Source organism: Lasioglossum baleicum, chromosome 15 (assembly GCF_051020765.1).
Source record: "Lasioglossum baleicum chromosome 15, iyLasBale1, whole genome shotgun sequence".
Classification (NCBI taxonomy): domain Eukaryota; kingdom Metazoa; phylum Arthropoda; class Insecta; order Hymenoptera; family Halictidae; genus Lasioglossum; species Lasioglossum baleicum.
The window spans coordinates 5,020,942-5,040,574 of NC_134943.1; the positions used below are offsets into that span (position 1 = coordinate 5,020,942).

The 19,633-nt window shown below is 40.8% G+C and overlaps 4 protein-coding genes across 7 annotated transcripts in view; all 4 read left to right on the top strand.

Moving 5' to 3' along the window:
• Positions 1 to 4,179, top strand: part of LOC143216274 (uncharacterized) — a 57,207-nt gene extending 53,028 nt beyond the window's left edge. Inside the window, exons 2-6 of the mRNA XM_076439171.1 lie at positions 1,557 to 1,992; positions 2,359 to 2,628; positions 2,698 to 3,019; positions 3,323 to 3,767; positions 3,855 to 4,179. Of these exons, the coding sequence (XP_076295286.1) occupies positions 1,573 to 1,992; positions 2,359 to 2,628; positions 2,698 to 3,019; positions 3,323 to 3,767; positions 3,855 to 4,011 (1,614 nt within the window). The 5' untranslated portion in view covers positions 1,557 to 1,572 and the 3' untranslated portion in view covers positions 4,012 to 4,179. The remainder of the gene's footprint in view (positions 1 to 1,556; positions 1,993 to 2,358; positions 2,629 to 2,697; positions 3,020 to 3,322; positions 3,768 to 3,854) is intronic.
• Positions 4,180 to 4,999: 820 nt separating this feature from the next.
• On the top strand, positions 5,000 to 6,944 carry LOC143216280 (nuclear receptor-binding factor 2). Its single transcript, XM_076439184.1, has 3 exons — positions 5,000 to 5,187; positions 5,506 to 5,762; positions 5,837 to 6,944. Exons 1-3 carry the CDS (start codon positions 5,164 to 5,166, stop codon positions 6,300 to 6,302), a joined length of 747 nt encoding a protein of 248 aa, XP_076295299.1. The 5' UTR covers positions 5,000 to 5,163; the 3' UTR covers positions 6,303 to 6,944.
• A 131-nt stretch (positions 6,945 to 7,075) lies between these two features.
• On the top strand, positions 7,076 to 11,362 carry LOC143216277 (tubulin alpha-2 chain). 4 transcript variants are annotated; one of them, XR_013010534.1, is made up of 8 exons: positions 7,076 to 7,449; positions 7,509 to 7,753; positions 8,249 to 8,476; positions 8,716 to 8,974; positions 9,050 to 9,202; positions 9,824 to 10,327; positions 10,400 to 10,517; positions 10,589 to 11,362. XR_013010534.1 is itself a non-coding variant. In XM_076439178.1 (6 exons), the coding sequence occupies exons 1-6, from the start codon at positions 7,276 to 7,278 to the stop codon at positions 10,082 to 10,084; spliced, it is 1,320 nt and encodes a 439-aa protein (XP_076295293.1). In that variant the 5' UTR covers positions 7,076 to 7,275; the 3' UTR covers positions 10,085 to 11,362. The 4 variants fall into 4 exon arrangements, 1 of the variants encoding a protein (XP_076295293.1); XR_013010535.1 differs by having other exon boundaries at positions 9,824 to 10,089; positions 10,164 to 10,327; positions 10,400 to 11,362; XR_013010533.1 differs by having other exon boundaries at positions 10,400 to 11,362.
• A 4,700-nt stretch (positions 11,363 to 16,062) lies between these two features.
• LOC143216283 (uncharacterized) lies at positions 16,063 to 17,116 on the top strand. The gene is made up of 2 exons (XM_076439186.1): positions 16,063 to 16,247; positions 16,679 to 17,116. Exon 2 carries the CDS (start codon positions 16,679 to 16,681, stop codon positions 16,883 to 16,885), a length of 207 nt encoding a protein of 68 aa, XP_076295301.1. The 5' UTR covers positions 16,063 to 16,247; the 3' UTR covers positions 16,886 to 17,116.
• Positions 17,117 to 19,633: the final 2,517 nt, after the last annotated feature.

Sequence of the window (19,633 nt, forward strand, 5' to 3'; positions counted from 1 at the left end):
ATCGGAAGTCATGATCAGACACTCAACTTCAACTCCAATTTTCTCAAAAACGAAGCGTCAGATACAAACTACAAACATGTAGAATCATCAGCCTGTCGGTTGTACCATAATTTCGAATACATCCTGCATACTTTGACAAATTAATCGAAAATCGCTGTAGTTTTCTAAGTTCAGGCAGTGCCGTTTCATGCAGTGGCGAAACGCTCAAACTGTTAGCCAAAAGTTACCGACTGTTGGTTGCAAGTTGATAACTAGATGTCGCTCATGGCAACGTCGTTTATCAGCGCCATCTAGCAGTTGATATAGACCTACCGCGTGGCTATTAGCTTCAGCGTTTTTCCGTTGTATTCAAATGGCTCTGAACAGAGTTTATTAATAAAAAAAAAAAGAGAACAGACATTGCATCTTATTTATGAGCAGAGATTCTCTGTTATGAGCTCTTTTGTTCAGATCTTGGGAGGGTCTAAGACAGGGGTGGACAACTTTTATATACCATCCGTCAATTTTTTTCACATACGAGTTCACATGCACCGCGTACTCTTGTTTCCAAATTCTTACATTCATTGTTGCGGTTGGAAAATAGGTCTAGGGGTAAGATGTACTTCATTTAGGGGAGAAAAAGAGATAAGATTAGGTGTTGAAAATATGCAGATGGATTCAGTTATGTCGCCTACTTCAACAGAATAAGTATGCAATGAACCACAGGTTGGCCACCCACGGTCTAAGAGCTCCCGTACTATTAATAGTTCACATTTAGGCTTATTAGCAAGAACTGAATATTCTATATTGTCTAATATTCAATTTTGTTCTATATTGCATATAGAACGCGATAACAAAAGAGGTGGTACAAAAATTCAGTAGTACAACTCAACGACAAGCCAGACAGTCGAAAGATTTTCGAAAATTCAGTTGTACCAGTCAACGACAAGCCAGAAGGCCGAAAATTTTTCGAAAACCTCGAAAATGGAAAAAAAAAATGAAGAATATGATAGCGAAGGAGATGGCAGGAAAATGCAATAGTATAACTCTACGACATGTTCGGAAAAAATCGGTAGTTCAATAAATATATACGCAGATATGCTTTTTTATTACATTGTCTTTATATATTCATTGTAAAATACATACGTATTATTCAAGTTGGTTTGTTCGATTTTTGTATTAACACGAGTAAGATTATCCGCGTCTTAATTTTCGGAATTAGTAAATTTTTCGACATTATTTCAAACTTTCTTTTATACCCATATTAGTTTTATGTTATACTGCGATCTTCTGCCTTTAATTTGGCTGCAATTTAATTCCTGCTGCAATACATTCTACAATTGTCTGAAAGAATCTAATAATCGAGTTAATTTTGCCCTTACCGGCTAGGAATTTAAACTAAAAATTGAAATATGACTCCTGCATACTGTATATATAGCCTTCTGATTATAACGAACCAATGCTCCAATCAGTGTCGCTAGCAATGTTTACATTCGCCGTGAGGTGAACTGTTGACACGGCAGGTGAAAAAGTTTGAAAAGAAGCCTGGGAAGAATGTGTTTACCGTTTCTTTTCAGTTGATGTCTGTCCACGATGGAGTCCAGCACGTGTTCTTTCGGCAATCAAATTGCATCCCAATCCAGTGTACAAAGAAAGTTTTATCAGTGGGTGCTCAGATGGATAAGCGGGATGCAACAAACAAACACCGATTCAAACGACGATTTGAAGCACAACAGCCAGTCGAGGCTCGATGTGCCGATCCTAGCCAGTTTTCTTCAAGCGATTGGATTTAAACTTCTCTCGTTATGTAGCGACAATGACGATAAAAAAAATGACGAGACGAGCAGCTCAACGTCTCAGGCTGGCGTCCTGAAAGTTACCATCGAGTGCGGCACCTCCAAAATGAAGGCGATTTTAAACTTAGGAGACGTTACGTGCCAATGTCCTAAACCCGATCGTGTCAACGACGCGTCTTTTTGGAGCATCAGTGGCACTGCTCCCCTCGGAAGCACAGTACGTAATTCATTAAGTATTCCAGCCCTGAGATCTTCAAAATGATCAAGACCAAGAAAACAGAAATATTTTCGAAATTATTCACAAATTTTTATTTATGCAAATATTTTCATAAATCACTGCGAGGAGTTAATTGTTATCTACATATTTTCAAACCTACTTCTATAAGATCAACTTGGTCTTCTTATTGAATCCGAAATGAACAATTAGTAATTTAAAATGGCTGCTACAAGACGAGGAATTTAGATCCAAGTTTTGTCGTGTGAATTTAGTTATCATAAAGAGGACACGTTACTTTGAAAGTGACGACGTACTCTATTCGTATACGTTTAATTATATCAATTTTTTGTGTCGAATCGGTTGCAGGACAATATCGCGCGCAACGTGGAGGAAACCGGCAGCAATCTGCTGCCCTCTTTGCCAAAAGATGTTACTCGAGTTTTGCGAGACGTGTCGCAGAGATTATTCGAAATGATCACTCGCGCACCAGACATGAATCGTAACACAGACACAAGTTTGAACATCTCCCGTTCAAGCACAGCGTCGAACGATAGCAAATATACACAGGTGAATTTGCGAAAGGAGATCGGCGTCTGGCGCAGTTACACACAACCAGAAATCTGTTTACGGAATTCGGTGAGTATCGTGTCCACGGCCGAGTAGAAGTTGGAAAAACAGAAAGGGAAACATTGCAATGTGTTGCAGAGATTTTCCATACACGAAGAAGGAAACTCGTCTCCGTCTCAACCAAAGCAGCGAGTTTTGCAACGACAGAGGACATGGGACATTGACATTGATACCAGAAGCGTGGAAGGAGAACCACGACCATCGCCACCGAAAATTACGAGCTCTCCCACTGTGCCAGATGAATTATTATCGCAATCTTTGGGGCAGCTTTCCATCGCGGACGAAGACAATTCGAAAAACTTGGCAGAGTATATAAGGGGAGCCAAGATCAATTTAGAAAAGGCTCTGAAAATGCTGGCAGAGAAGTCGGTTGCTTCGGTTGGCGGTTCTATTAATCAGGGTAATCGTTTCTTTTATAGTAAACGTTCCTTTCTGAGACACATACCCTTAAATGTAATACAACAGTACCTATAAACTCTTCGAATGTTTTTACCGTTTTACATTTGCTCTACTAACATACAGGAGCTAACATATTACATGAGTCAAATGTAATACAGAAGAACTTGTTAATTCTTTGAATGTTTTTACTGTTATGCAGTTGATCTATTCATTTTTGTCATAAATTATTAATGCCGCTGTTAACTGTTCCTCGCTCTGAATTTCCTCTATAACTGAAAGATAATTGTCAATGTTCTTCCAACAGACGACTGTGCATCCGTGAAATCAGCACCAGCGAAAACTTCGTCTGCCGCAATCGTCTCTCCTATGAGGCAAACGCGATCAAACACGATCAGTGGCGTCAAACCGACGTCAAGTTCGAGCCATTTTACAATTGAAAGGCAAGCATGGGTGAAACCAGCACCGAGGAATTCATTGCAGACGTCAAAAACACCGAAGAATTCATTGCAGACGTCAAGAACACCGCGTGCTAGCAATCTAATTGCTCCTTCGTTAACTAAAAGAAGCATGCAAAGTGAGCAAGAGAATGTGAAGGCGCCATTGCGACGCCGCAGCTTTTATATTCCTTCGTCGAGTTCGAGTTTCTCTTTGCCATCAAAACCTATCGATATCGGACAGAAATTGCCAAACGACAAAAAGTACAATGTGACCAAACCCACTGTTACGCCTGAATCGAATTTATCAAATAAGTATGCCATTACTTGTTATTTTTATCGATTTTTCTCTTTTCCACTTTCGTAAAGCTAATTTCATCGTGTTGCCTTTTTCTATTCCAGGTCGCGTACAATGACAAAAACGCCTGGACGCGTGTCGATGATCAAGCCACCCGCGATAGTCTCAAAGGCGATTCCTGTTATGATGAAATCGGTACAGTCGTCGAAGCTGAGCCCGGGAATTGCTAAGAATTCGAGACATAGTCCTTCGATAGACTGAGCCACTATTTTATTCGTATTATTATATAAGCGAGGATTTTAATTCTACATCTAAATAATCTTGAATGAAGAGCCAACCAAACATTTGAATGTCAGAGTATTTAAATATTGAACTGGATGTATCGCTAACATAAATTAATAGGTATATTATTAGAATGTTTTATCGATTCGAAAACAAGTGTTATTCTTCACCCTCAATTTGAGAACTCGGACATCCAAACACTCCTCCGGGAAGACATTCTAAAATTGACTCAAAGAATTGACTCAAAATCGAGTCAATTAAACTATCTCTACAATTATTTGTATAATTAAAAGTCTACGATTAAAGTCTACAACTATCTCTGCAGGTATCTCTACAATTTCAATACGAAATATGCATCTTTTTGAATGTTTGGAGATTTTTCAATTTTTTTAAACGTGTTTGCATAATCCGAAAAATCTGAAAAAATCTCAGTCATGTGTACTATTAGGTAGAATATTCATGAATTTTCTTAATTGTTTGTTGAGTTTGGGGGGCCCTTTGGACTATCTTATCCGACTATACTTTAAAAATCAACGAAAAAAATTATTTAAAAAATATAAAACATGTTTTACCATGAAGAGTCCGGTTTTTAAAAAAAAATTTTAGTTGTACGTTCGCTTCGATATATTTTTTGGATAAAAAGTTACAACAAAATGTGCGCCGCGTCGTATCGGAAATCCAATGCGCTATCTCCACTCTTTGGAAATCGTGTTTTATCGGTAACGTTGGGTGTTGACACTGAATGGTAATGGGGTCTCTTTGGGGCGCTAACGCCCCACAACCGAAGTACACCAAAATACATTGGGTATCAGGTCTATTCCTATATCTCGTCTGTGCTTAGACTTGTCTGTGATCTGGGTATAGGTTCTGTTCCATGCTAAAAGTGGGAATCAGTGGGAATGCTCTATCTCTGTCTATACTGGTCTATACATACTAATAAAAGTGAAGGCAGAGAAGACTCCGGGCGTGAGCACTCTCGTATCAGCTCGTATCTTCTCTGGCGCCGACGATCAATGATTTTTAAACTCGGTCGGTACATCCGCCGTAAGTTTTCCCCGACGTACGTTTGCAGAAAATAACCCACATGTTGCCTCTCTGTTTTCGTTCTGTCATTCGATCAGCTGATCAGCCATGGAGACTTCAATCTTGAACGCGGTAAGAGGTCGTCCCGTATTGTCGAGCCTTTTATCGGCCCGCGGGAACAGCAATTTCTGTCTCCACCCTGCGTGTTAATAATTTATCGGTATCGTGATTGTTAGTCATCGTTCACTGTGCTCGTTTGTACAAGGCGTTCCGACAGATTTTGCCCGAGTATGTTACTGTGCAAGCTACATCGTCTCAATATTGACTCTTCAAACGTCGTCTGCTACTTTTCAGTTCTTTGCTTTATTGCAAAAGCTACTGTACACAGGCCCGTAACATTGTTCCTTCTCCATTGATGCAGGTATTAGCGTAATGTTTTCTCTGCCACAGGCTCACGAAAGGCAAAGGAGAGCGGAAGCGTTGTTGCAAGAGGGACGATTCAAGGAGGCAGCAGAGTGTCATGAAATAGTGGCCAGTCTCCTAGGGGAGGCACACTCTCGACTCGAGTCTAACTACGTTCACTTCAAGACCTCCAGCTTATCTAGTCAAACTCCTCCAACTGTGATCAACTCGTTCCATTCTCTGGTTACTCTAGAATCTCTGAAACTGCAACGGGACTACCACAAAAGACAGGCTGCTGTAGTTAGGTGACTATTGCTTGGTTCTTTAATCGACCAAAGTTCTATATACCCTACTAACTATGATTTACCACCCTGTATAGAATGAAACAAGCTCAGTATGACGAGTACAAAGCCGCACTGGAAAACCAGCAGAGGGAGATCCTCAACAAGCAGGTGACCAATGAGCTAGAGACGGAAACTAACGATAAATTTGATGGATCTCTTCGTCAAGCCATATACAGAACCATTGAAGAACAAGATAGCCTGTTGACACTGATATCATTGCCAGATGACAATGGCCAGGCTTTTAAGTATCCAAAAGACACTAGCACGGTGATAGAGGAGCTGAAAACTGTGAATTACCAATTGCGCAGTCTGGTTGGCAACTTGCTAAGCCAGTTAGAGGCCAAGGAGAAGGAGATACGTCAACTGACAGAGCAACTGCACGCTGTTTCCGTCAATCCGAACGACGACGCCAGATTAGATAATGCTCATTCGATGCGTCTCACGCCTTTGCCACCTCTTACTCCCCTTGAGATGCCCCTTTTCGACTTCTCGTCGACGTAAAACGTTGCGTAATCGTTTTCTCCGTTTCTTTCTGCCCTGTCTGCCCATTATCGAATCTTCCATGACACCCGAGACCAGAGTACCGCAAAGAAAATCAAACCAGCACTCGCAATAGTACAAAAAACGAACGTCGGTTCCCCTCTTGATGCGCTCGGTCTCTAGGCACAGGATATTAAAGTTCAAGTGTACAACAATCAGAGTATTCTTGCGTCTTACAATGGCAGGATTTATCTCGTATCTATCATTAACGTAGTACTTACGTTCACTCGTTGTTTGATGCTATTCGAAGGGATCAAAATACATATCATCTGTAGGTACCGTGTAGCGACCCCATTTCGCAAGGTTCTACGTCTACGCGTTAAGACGAACGGTTTTTGCGAATCGATATATAATATTGTACTGCCACTCGAACGTTTTTAGGCAGACTACGAATATAGGATAAGTGACAAATGTTTATCGTCGCGTCGGCTGGCAAAGCGTCGATGTATGTGTGTGTGTATAACCGTTGTTAACCGTCAGTTACATGTTGTGTAATTTACTCATTGCTTGATCTGTTTTAATGTTACCATAAAATACACGTGAGACCTTTGGAATACTTTATTGTATACTATGCAATGTGCTCAATAAAACATCTGCTCGAAACGCGGTACTTTTCTACACTTTTTGTACTAGCCAACTCACACTTTCTGTTCCAATGATTATAAAACAAGAATGATTGTCTTCGACTCTACTATACCAAAAAATGTGACATACTGTTCAACAAAAGTTGATGCCTTCAGCTCCAAGGCTTGAACCTAAAATGTCTTTCGAAAATACATAAAATGGAACGTTAAAAACTTAAAAAAAAATGTTCGGAAATGAACTAAATCTTTCGTGTGACTGCTCATCGGATGGACACTCTGTAAAATGATCTCTGCAAGCTCGTTACGATCGAAAAACAGAAAATTCGTGCCTGGGAGGCACCCGATCAACGATGGATCAAATGGGCGAAGTAATAACAATTTTCATAGGACAAGCTGGAGCCCAACTGGGGATGGCCTGTTGGGAACTATTCTGTTTAGAACATGGTATTTTACCTAACGGCTGTTTTTGTCCTGGCTACAATCCTGAGGACACTGCCGTTTGCACGTTCTTTTCGAAGCTGAGCGTAAGTTAAAAGTCTGAATACTATTGTTAAATAAGTTTTACAAACAGTGAATTCTGCAGCAAAGAAAATGGACTCCACGCACGATAATCGTCGATCTAGAGCCTACGATAATCGACGAGATCAGAACAGGTCCATATAGCAACCTGTTCAACGCACGCTCGCTGATTTCCGGGAAAGAGGATGCTGCGAACAATTTTGCAATCGGCTATGGTCAAATTGGGTGCGAGATGATCGATTTGGTAGTAAATGGCGTTTACAAGACCTGGGAACGCTGCTCAAATCCGACTGGATTTATTGTGTTCAGGTATTGCCGATTTTTAAGTATTTGGACACCGATGAGATCTAATTAACAGTCTCCTTAACCACTTCGTTCCCCCGGACGTGTTATGTCACGACATCGATACATTTCGTATAAGGTCACAGACGAGTTATGACGCGACGCCGATACTGTTTGTACAGATCACTGACGTGTTATCCCGCGATGCAATACCGTTCGTGCGGTGCTACAGACGACATATCTCGCGTGCTTCGTGATTACATGGGCTTTTTCGAAAAAATGTTACCCTGAAAGCAATTTTATTCTTTTCCTGTCCATTTCCAGCCGGAAACATTGCTTTCAGGGTAACATTTTTTCGAAAAAGTCCATGTAATAATGAAGCACGCGAGATATGTCGTCTGTAGCACCGCACGAACGGTATCGACGTCGCGACATAACACGTCACTGAGAACTTAAGTAGTCAATAGACTATGAATTTTATGAATTTATAACAAAAATGGGAAAAATTTTTCAATTTCTAAGATCGCTGTCTGGTGGAACTGGAGGAGGATTTGGCACTAAGTTACTAGAACGCCTAACAAGCGATTTTCCGAAGCACATTACGGTAGATTTTGCAATTTGCCCAGCCCCAAATCTATCCTCTGTCATTGTCGAGCCTTACAACGCTGTTTTAGCTACCCATGGCAGCGTGGAACATGTGGATTGTTGTTTTCTCGCCGATAACGAAGCTCTTTACAACATCTCTGAAAGGTTCAACTCGTCCCTCTGTAATAAAACATAATAAAATGGCTATATGTATACGTTCAGTATATCAGCATTATCCTATATATATATAGATACTATCATTATTTTTATGAAAAATAAAAATTGTCTCGTATCAAAATCAATTGCAAGAAACAGAAACCAACTGGAAACAAATTCCAATCACTCAACGTTGTTATAAATAAATTCTGCAGTCTATTCATAACTGTTTTATCGCCCACATTCAGGAACTTGGAACTCGTAGACGCAGAATATTCAAACCTGAACAGGATCCTCGCTCAAGTAATTTCCAGCATCACAGCTTCGATTCGGTTCCAAGGATCCGTGAACTTGAACCTGAACGAACTACAAACGAACCTAATACCTTTTCCCAGGGCTCATTATTGTCTATCCACGTGTGCTCCACTGATAAGCCCTAGAATGGCTTTTCATTCAGAGTTGAGCACGCAGCAGATCACGTATGATTGTTTCGAGCCCTCGAACCAGGTGCTAATTGAAGCTTCTTGAATGTTACGTGAAATTGTTCTTTATTTGTTTAACTGAATGACTACCAAATTGCAGATGATAAAATGCGATCCTCGCAGTGGTGCTTATACAAGTTGTTGTTTGCTATACCGTGGCGAAGTAAGTCCCAGTGATGTCAATAATGCAATCGCGTCGTTGAAAGGGAAAAAGTCCATTCAATTCGTCGACTGGAGTCCGACAGGGTTCAAGGTGCTCAGATATTGTTGACAAACACTTGCGCAATTGTTAGAAAAATTACGCGGCGTCTGGGTCCATGGTTCAGTCGTTTTCTAGTAACTAATCTTTCACCAGTGTCACGTCAAACATATAAATCGATATGTCATTCATAACGTTTTCCGAAATCGTTTGATCTTAAATTCTTTTCTGGTACTTTGATCTAAATTCGATTAAATTTGGAGCAGAAAATTGAATGTAGCTCGTGGAAGCATTTCAATCAAAGCGACACTTCAAAGTACCTTTAGACCGTGTAGATAAAGTGCTAAATTTGAAGTAAAGGTTCAAAGGCACGATGTGTGAGAAGGTAACTCTAGGCGAGAATTCTATTTTCTATATCAAATTCTGCAGTGGTATTTTGATTCAAGTTAAATTAAATTGAGAACAAGAAATTATAAATGTTATTTGTGGCTGGATTTCATTGGATGTGATGCTTCAAAGCACCTGTGGGATGTATATGAAGGGCTGAATTTGAAGTAGGTTCAATGAGTGGATTTGAGGGAAGCATTTAGATTCGTACGATCAATGAAGGATTCAATTAAGATCTACAAGGAGCTAAATATAAGTGACATAATAATAAAATTAAATAATCCACAGGTAGGAATCAATGATCAGCCCACCATATCAGTTCCCGGTGGAGATATAGCTAACTCGAAGAGAACAGTCACTATGCTGAGCAATAACACTGCCATCAAACAGACGTGGAGCATGCTCTTACAGAAATTCGATGTGATGTACGGGAAAAAGGCTTTCGTGCATCACTACTTGGGAGAAGGGTTGCTAGAGGAAAGCTTTTTTCAGGATGCTCGGGAAAACGTGGCTACCTTGATCGATAATTATACGGACATCGAAAAATGAGCGACGTAAATTGAGGAATTTGATGATCACCATTATTTTTCCTATATTTGTAAACAGTCAAGCTTAATTGTTTTTTAAGCTTGAATTATTATCTGACAAGATGAGACGGACGTTCTTTCAATATCGCTATACTTAGAACCGACCGTAAGTAAGGGATTAACGAGATAAATAATTGAGAGATAGGAGAGTGAACTTCGTTCTGGAAGAAGAAGAATATCCAAGTCTACTGCTCGCTCCTTCCAAGTATTGGCGAAAATTAATTAACTTTTAATAATTAAGAGAATATTCTAACCTATAGAATTTTTCTCTTTATAGATGCACAAAGAATGAGGCTTTGTGAATATGTTTCCAGAAGGGTATCCCTGAATTCTCAAAAACGACGAAGTTATGGCGATTTGAAGTTCGAATCGTGTGTGCGTACAAGTAATCGAAGGTTGTATTCAATCTCTTCAAACAATTTCAATTTCGAATTGGATCAATTGAATTTTGTCTCGATCAAACAAGATTGCCAATGGACGGGGATTGAAAACCTCCAACATGGGATTGACAGTGGATCAAGATAATTGCATGGACGGAAGCGTGACAGTACAGCAGGTGGAAAAATTCGATATGTTAGCCTCGCGCTCTGTCTGTAAAGCGAAAGATCGCGTCGATTTTATAAGATTAAGTCGAATCTACGTGCGATAAGAAGGCTGTCGATGGCAGACGTAGTGGCACCAGTGTCGCGATGCTGGCTCGTATGATCCACGCTTCGTTCCCACCGTTTGGCAGCGAGCACGAGCCGCGTTGACGATAACGAACTCTCTGCCACGCGTTCTCCTCGAGCTGGGAACAATAACAATGTCCTGGGCTCACGTAACACCGTGCATCTGATAAGGACCCTCGGCGACTGGTTAATTCCCGTTGATAACGGTGCGTCACCTGCTTTGTTCTGGAAATAATTGGAACCGTATCTCCGGGCATTGAGATACTCGCTCAATGGATTTAACCGTGAAGACCTCTGACAATTCAATGAGAAATTATATTACAATAATAGAACTTGATCAAAACTGTCCCAGAAGACGGCAATAAAAATTTTAAACCGCAATGCAGAAACTAGAGCTGCAGACGCTCAATCTGTAGCACACGATTGTCTTCTCCAAAGCACTGTAATTCGAAACAATTCCAACGTTGCTAAATGTCTTTGTATTTAATAAATGCTAAGAGCGTTCAAGTGTACTTCGAGTAATTGTTATTATTTTATCAATTATATGGAAGCGTGTGTTAAAATCAAGATTCTCTTCCACAGAATTGCGCCACATCGTAGAACTCAACAATCGATGTTCAATCAACATTGATGATTACTCCTATCAGCTCCCAGCGTTTCAGACGGTTGATCAAACTCGATCCTCGATCAAATGGAGAGGCGGCAACGGTGTCTTGAACTTTGTCTATAGATCCGAAAACACGGGCCACGCGAAGCCGAAGTGGTCTAGAGACTTGTGTACCTATAGTGATAAGATATCTTCAATCAAACAGTATACCCTGCCCCCCAGCGAAGATACCACTATTTAGGACTGTCTACGTTTACGTAATTTCTTTCAAAGCTGCGGAGATTTGAAATCCAGAGGCTTCAGGAGATCTAGGCAGCAAGAATGTCCTTCATTTTCAGTTGACAAATTGAGAAATCATTTTTTAGTGATTGAATGGTCGGGACTACAGCGAATTTATCGCCTGCGAGTGGTTATCGGGAATACTCCAGACCGTTATCAATTCGCGATCGTTCTATCGCGATCACGACGTCTGCTAGCTTCACCTCGCGACGCCACGAGATATTCACGTGAATCATGCAACTTCCATGTTGCTCGCCCTCTCCACCCTGGTTACGCGTTTTGCGTATTATCCACGGATAACGCAGTGCAGTCGACTTTTGCGTCGAACGGCGACAGGAATTACATAGGCAGACCGCACGGCCCCGATGAACTCGCGGATCAGCAAGCTCTGACAAATTTTCCATTGGCTGTTCTGCTGGTGGAACTTTCTTCGGAACACGAGGAACGTGCGGAGCTCTGATAAGTGCGGGAAGAACGCCTAACTCCTCTTCCGCGATTCATTCCGCGTCTTACTTCTGCGAAGAACCCTGCACAGGCGCAGCAATTTATGGAATTATTAATTTCTGATACTGTCAACTTTATTTTCGATGTATATTTCCAATTAGATTGTAATACCGCAGAGAAGATTGATATACAGACAATTTTTCTCGAGAAGACTCATATAGTATCGTTAAAATTCTAATTAACAATTTAAAAAACTGAAAGTCTGAAGAAATTCCTTTCCCAGACTTCCAAGGGTTGATCCCTGGATCAAGTGACTTTCCGCATTGACTTTCCTGTTAGCAAAAAGATAAAAGTCGGGAAATTTTTCATCAGGGGCTTCGCTGTCTGCTACGTTGATCTTTCGAGATTAATTGCAGGAAACTTTTTCCTGATAAGAGGAGGAAGATTGGAAAGTACAAAAGACGGTAATTTGTTGGTCGGATGAGACTTCGACTTTAATGAACTATTCAAAAGAACAAATTGATCTTATGTATACTAGACTATTAGATGTACATAAAGAAAACAATTCAGGCGCATCAGAAATCGACTCGTCAATTTAACTTGAATTAATTTTCCGTTCAACGCCACTTAATTGCCCGCATCTGCAGCAAAGTACAATGCAGCATAAAAAGAAGCAACAGTACTAAAGATTACGGATACGTACATCTCAGTCAACAGCCATTAAAATTTCATTCTCCCGGGAGGAAGAGATCCGCGTCCTCCCGCTTCTATGAGCTCTTATCAATGCTATCAAGCTTGCGGGGCTGACGTAATCGGCCTAAAACGAAAGAATTTAATAAATGGTAAGAAGTTTAGACATTTAGCAATAAAGAGCGAAGATATTTGAATTTTTCCAGGCCAGGCGTACGCGAGAATTTCTTCTATCTGCCCTTCGAACCTCGGCAACCTTGCTCGAATGAAAATTATTTTTCATTTCCAGCGGAAAGTGATAATCTCGTATAGTGGTATTTTCCGAGTAGCCAGCGACACAAGAAAGAAAAGAAAGAAACTGAGCATGATCCTTGGGTTGGATTAAATCCACGATACGTACGATTAACCGATAAGACTGCACTCGAAGATGGACATCGTTCGATAAGGCTCGTTACGAGTTTTACGCGAGGATAAGAGGAGAGAACTATAAATAACGTCGCGAAAATAATCGGGAGGCGATCGATCGGCACGTTGGAGTGCCACGAATTTTCCAGCTCACCTGGATCAGCGGACCGAGACCCGGATCAGATGATCGAGACGTTCGAGACCAATGCGATTCGAGCGAATCAAGTGCACCGCGCGTGGCTATTTGATAAGAAACTATCGGAGAAGAGTAGTATGATAAAACTGTGAATTTACAGAAGGACTTTGCTGAGCGTTTGTACGACGTCCTAGATTCCCAGAACTCCTTCTAACAACGCTAAGCTTCCCTATCGCGAGGAAAATTCTCTTGGGTTACATCAGTCGCATAATTTTAGATGCAACCGTGTTTGACAAGGTAACCGCAAATTGCTAATGTTGAAATGGCACATGAACGATGCTTGTGTTTCTCACGTGCTGATGAAACACTAATAATGTTCGGCGAAATAGGAAGCAAATTAATAGTTCGCAAATATTATGAGACGCAAGAAAAAGATTGCATCAAGGAGCATCCGTTTGACGTCTACATATATGACGACGTATCCCGTTGCTGACGAAACAAAGTGGGTACGCGCGAAATGTATCACTGGACCGCGCATCTATACGCAAATTAAAATTTTTCAACGCTATTTTTCTGTGATTAGGGTTAATTGACAAGTCGGACATGTTAAACAAACAGCGTTTCAGATTATTATTCTCCAGTCCTTTCTTCTTTCAATTTAAGATGCTTTTCATTGTTCTCTAAAAATTAGTACGTACCGTATATCTTCCACAACGACTTAAACATTCATTTACCAAGACAAACCATAAATTCGCAAAAATCCACAAGATACTTATCATTCATCGCATCGTCAAGAGAGCATTTTTCTCAGCGCAAAAACATTAATTGCACAGAGATTCGCAATTAATGCTCCGCAAACGAGCTACGTCGCAAATGGTGCACGCAGCCGATGGAAAAATTGTTGAATGATTTCCGCGTATCTGGAGCAGCGACGAATATTTGCAAGCATTCGGCAAACCAAGTGATTCGTCGCGGTGCCGAGAGAGAAATGCGTGCACAAGATTAACTGTGTTTGCCCGAATCGATGTATCATAGATCACCTGACGCGAGGCGAAACGGAGAAATTGAGTTGCACACGAACGTTAGGTTATTTCGTAATTTAATGGGAACAACGGTATCGGCATAAACAACCGATAATGGTCGTTACAATACCGAGAACAGAAAAAATATCGCGATGTTTTCGCGTGTGGCCTCAAGCGGATTGTATATATCAAGGTCTCGGTTAAAATTTCCGCTTGCTAATTGTGCCATATATTTCTACGAAACATTGTTGTTCCTTGGGAAAATATCATCCTGTTCAGATAATACTAGCTTGATAGAAATAAAAAATTTAATGGGAACACTAAAAATACTGTTTGTAAGCAAGAACATCTCATTCTAATTTTTAACCGACTTCGAAAAAGGAAAAGGTTACTCAATTCAATATGTAAGTGCCTTTTTTCGCTTTTTTTCTATGTATGTTCACCGATTACGCCGAGATGGATGGACCAATCAGGACGGAACCTTCTGCATTTTGTAAATTTTGCATTTTTTCATTCTTTGTGATTTTTATTGCAAATAGCCAATAAGACTGAAAACCTATCCTACAGTGTTCTACAAATTCTGCTCGTTCCACTAAAAAGTGTGAAACAAAAAAATTTTATAAAAAAACTGAAAACGGCTTAAAAAAACGCACTAAAAAATACACTAAAAAGTATGAAATAATTTCCATTTAATTTATGTGAATACACACGAACTTAAATATAATACAATCTTTTCGGGGGCGGCGCTAAATTAAAAATTTTCCAAATGATAGATGCCGCTGATTATGATTTCATTGGAATATGGTGAACTTGGAAATCAGTAGATTGGAAGAGAAGATACATTAATATGTGTGAAAGCATTTAGTAAGGATTTCGTAATTTCCAGTGTCGAAAATTTTCAATTTTGCGCCGCCTCCGAAAAGATTGTATTGTATTTAAGTTCGTGTGTATATTCACATAAATTAAATGGAAATTATTTCATACTTTTTAGTGCGTTTTACGAAGTTTTTTTAGTGCGTGAAGAACCACAGTCATTGGAACAAACAAGAAGTTCTATTTCTCAGGAAACGCAGTTAAAATAAATAAACCACATTCACAGAAGAGTTGCTTGTCCTCTGTAGAGTGTGTAAATAATGAATTGACTGCGGATGTTCTGGATTTATGGCAAAAATAAAGAATGAAACTGCGAATACAAGAGTTTAAAAAAATGTCACATTATTCTTCACTCATCAAAATTATTGGAAGGAAATATATATTATCATCGATTTTCCTAATAGTGGGAGTGAACAATTTCTTTGCGCAGCGACAGTCGAGTGTGCATGAGAGAGCGAAGTGATCGAACAGCAAACAAGGTCGATGCTCTGGATGTTTGGACTAGTCAACAAAGTTCCCGCTTAGCGTTGCTTAATAATCATGGACTCTAATCCGTATTTTGGCTCGTGAAATTGCGCCACACTTGGCTGACATGATCGGTTACTATGCGATAACGATGCATCGATAGGTGGGCGACGAGTAGGCCCCCGGCGCGGCGTTTATCGAAATCTCCGTTCTTTAAAAATCCCACGTAACCCCCACCACAGATCGAGAAGCGTACGCGAATGAGGATTCGGCGATCACGATGAATGACGCGTGAACGATCTCTTATCACCGACCCCGTGACGTCGTACTAATCGTATAAATTATCCAACCGAGGAGGTCTGTTCGTCAGTTCACAGTTTCTCGTCGCTAGATCACGAGCGTGGCATACGAACCACATCTGCTGCAACAACATTGATCGTTGACATACTTCAACGTTCTAACTCTGCGAACCAGCCATAGAACTGCCTAAGGTTCTACTTGAACAGTCTAGTCGATTTCTACAGTATAACGCAAAGGTGAGCATTGAATTTCCAAGACTCCATCCTCTTCCAAACGAGAATCCTTCCTCTATATTCTTCTAGAGAGTTACTAATTTTTCTTGTATTTTTCCGTAAGAATTTTCCTCGCAATGCTTAATTGTTGCCTCTTTCAGTTTCGTAATTCTTTCGTAGCATTAGTAAAATCAGTCATCGTTATACTGTCTTTACTCGTGACAGCTGATAATTGCTGCAAGTCGAGTACAACTTGCATTGTTTTCCCGTAGCATTGCACATTCGTCCACTAGAATTGTTAAACAATTTTGCCGAATAAATATCAATGTACACAACATAAGATTTAAAACACTAAAGTCCAATTAATCAGAGCAACTCTTCTCCACCCATACCTCCAAAAGTATAAACGACCAACGATTAACAATACCTAATCAATTTCTGAATCATCTGTCCAGATGCTGATTGGTGGAGCAGTGAGCTACGTAGCAGGCAAGCAGGCAGTCCGCACAGTATACTGGCGAACGGCGAACAATGGCCGCTTGCTGAAGACAGCGAAGACCTGCATGTTCCAGGGTCCACCAAAACCGGCGCCATCCTCCACGTTTCAAGGTCAATCGCACATTGACCCGATACCGAACTCAGTCTTCAGCAAACGAGACTAAGCAACAACACTCGGCATGACACTCAACCAAAGAAAAACTGGGGCGCAAACGGGGAGAGAAGGGGGGTTGCAAGAGACTGCATCCTCAAGGATGACGACTTCTAGACTTGTACATAGTTGTAGAATGAATTAGACTTGTACATAGCCATTATTAATTTAAGCTATATATTAACCACTTGTACGCCGATGGCGAGACTGTCGAATAAATACAATATTTATTATTTTCTTTAAATGCCTCGTTCGGACATTTTTTTTAAAGAAATCGAACTACTCTTTTGTATTGACGTTTCGCATACATATTATTCATTACTTGCACCATACAATCGAATTTTTCGAAGTCGAAATACTCATAATCGTAGGACTTCTAGTTCCTCAAAGAGGGGCACATAAAAAATGCCCTATTTACTAACGTCATCCTATATAGTGTAGTATTTGAATTAGTACCAACTACTATTTGAATTAATATGAAAATAGTTATGGAGGAACCAAAGGAATGAAGTATCTCATTATTTAGTAAAAAGGTGGCATTCCAAAATTTGCAAAGTTCTAGACCAGAAGAGTCCGTTGAACAGCTTCTGTTGACTTCTCAGTGCAACCTGCCGCGATTTCTTCCGAGTGCGTGCAGGTTCTTTCGTCTTGACGATTAGGCGAACCGTGGCGCTCATACTTGAACTTTGAAATAAGGTCAAGTCGATTTGCGTCAGCGGTGACGACTAGAGAATAGGAGCTTGTGCTCCCGATCTTTTTCAGAGATGATGATAATTAATCGTGCATTTAGCAGCGTTCTCTTTATGCACGGTCTTATCCGGTACCGTCCGCATTGTCAACAATGATTGTGACGCAAATCCTGCCACGCGAGCACCCGTCCGCTATCGTCCCGCTACCATAAGCAGTCCCATAAACTTCTGACACACGGAAGCTGCAGCGATAAGCACTGCACCTGCGGTGAAATCTCGCGGCGATCATTGCACCGATCATGATGCTTTCCAAAGCACACAGGAAGTCTTATCAAGAAAGAACTCGCAATCATGCATACGCATCGTGCCTTGCATGATGTTACATACTCAATTAATTGATAGCAAAATGTGTCATGAACTATCCGCAGGAAGACTCCACTCTGATGCATTTTTGGAAGAGATTACAGATTAAAAAGAAATATCTTATCTCAGCTATGACTGAGTGATGTGTGTTGTGAGTTGATAGCGAGGATTGCTCCCCTTTCCCTCCTTTGAGATCATGTTCGTGAGAAATTGTAGGTAGGTAAAATAATAATTGTTTGATGCGTTGGTGTAAGTTGTCAACTAACAAACTACTTCTCGGTACAATCTAGTTTATTCTTGAACCTGAATGTTGAGCTTAATCATTACAAGCACGATTCGTTGACATCGTTCCATATGTACACGAGTCATCGTGAATCATTTCTAAACAGTAAACAGGAAATAAAAGAAATTGCTTGACAGTACCACCCCAAAACGACGTCCATTTATTCAAGTGGCTACTCCAGTGATTACGCAGGCCCGATCTAATTCGTCATTCTCATTCTCGATTAGATCACCGGATCCAAAGCTCGAGTTGGATTCCACGTGTCCGAATCTGTGTTCCGTCAACGCAGCTGGCGATAACAATTTTTCCCAAGCAAAACTCCTGGATTCGCGAGATAAAAGAGCGAGGCGCGAGCCACGATGCGGGTCAAGGTCTGCGACATTCAACGCACTGTCGTTCGCCAGCACGGTAAAGGTTTCCCTAAACACGCGTCTGGAGGCTGTTCTACTCCCGGAACATTTTCTGCGCGAGAGACAGCTCTTTTCGTAGCTTCATAACAGCAACCGTGGACGTGATCCCCGTTTACGCTCGTATCTCGACAGTTTCTTTGATAATGACTCGGCCCCGATAAGCGAACATCTGCTGAGAGGAAGAAAGGTTACATTAACCTCCTCAAGGACGCAATTTTTGCCAGTTCCAGATAGCTGCGTTTCTGATTGGCGGGCTCTGTGCAGATCCTTTGTGAATTTATCGATAGCTATTGGCAGAGAAATGCGTTACATTTTCGATTAGACTGCATGCATTACAAGCATTGAGACTTTGAGACTCTAAGGTCCAAGAGAGACTACAATCTCAAAACTCCAAAATTTTCTAGACCACGCGATCTCAAGATTCCAAGATCACAGTCTCAAAATTTGAAAACTCCACGGTCTGAAAACCCAAGCCTCTAATCTCAGGACCCCAAGAACCTGAAGGTGAATGATTAAACGTATTAAGGGGAATAACGTCTAGACATCAGATTGTTGAGCTTTAACCCCGGGGAAACCAAATCTTGAGGCTAAGTAGCTTATCTGCTCGTGTGACTTCTTATTTCGAATGATTTTTTTCGAAGAATGTAATCTTACAGATTACAACTAAACATGATTCTTTAATTCTCGGTATGTAATCGACGATGACTCATTTTTACAATTTTTCTAATCGAGAAACATGATGTATTATCGAAGAAGAAGTACAAGAAGACGACGAAGAGTAAACGCGAACGTATGCCGGTGACATTTGCTTACGGTCATCAGAAGCCGGATATCCGGCCCATGATCAACTGTGCAAGCATCGCAGAACACGGAACGGAGTCGGAGGAAATGGAAACTAGTGCCTCGGGGTGGGAGACACGATGTACCTAGCGATGGGGCTGAACATGTTCAAGCAGAACATGTCCCATAGGTCACGAAGTCCCAAGACCCGAAGCCTTCAAAAATTTAAAAACGCC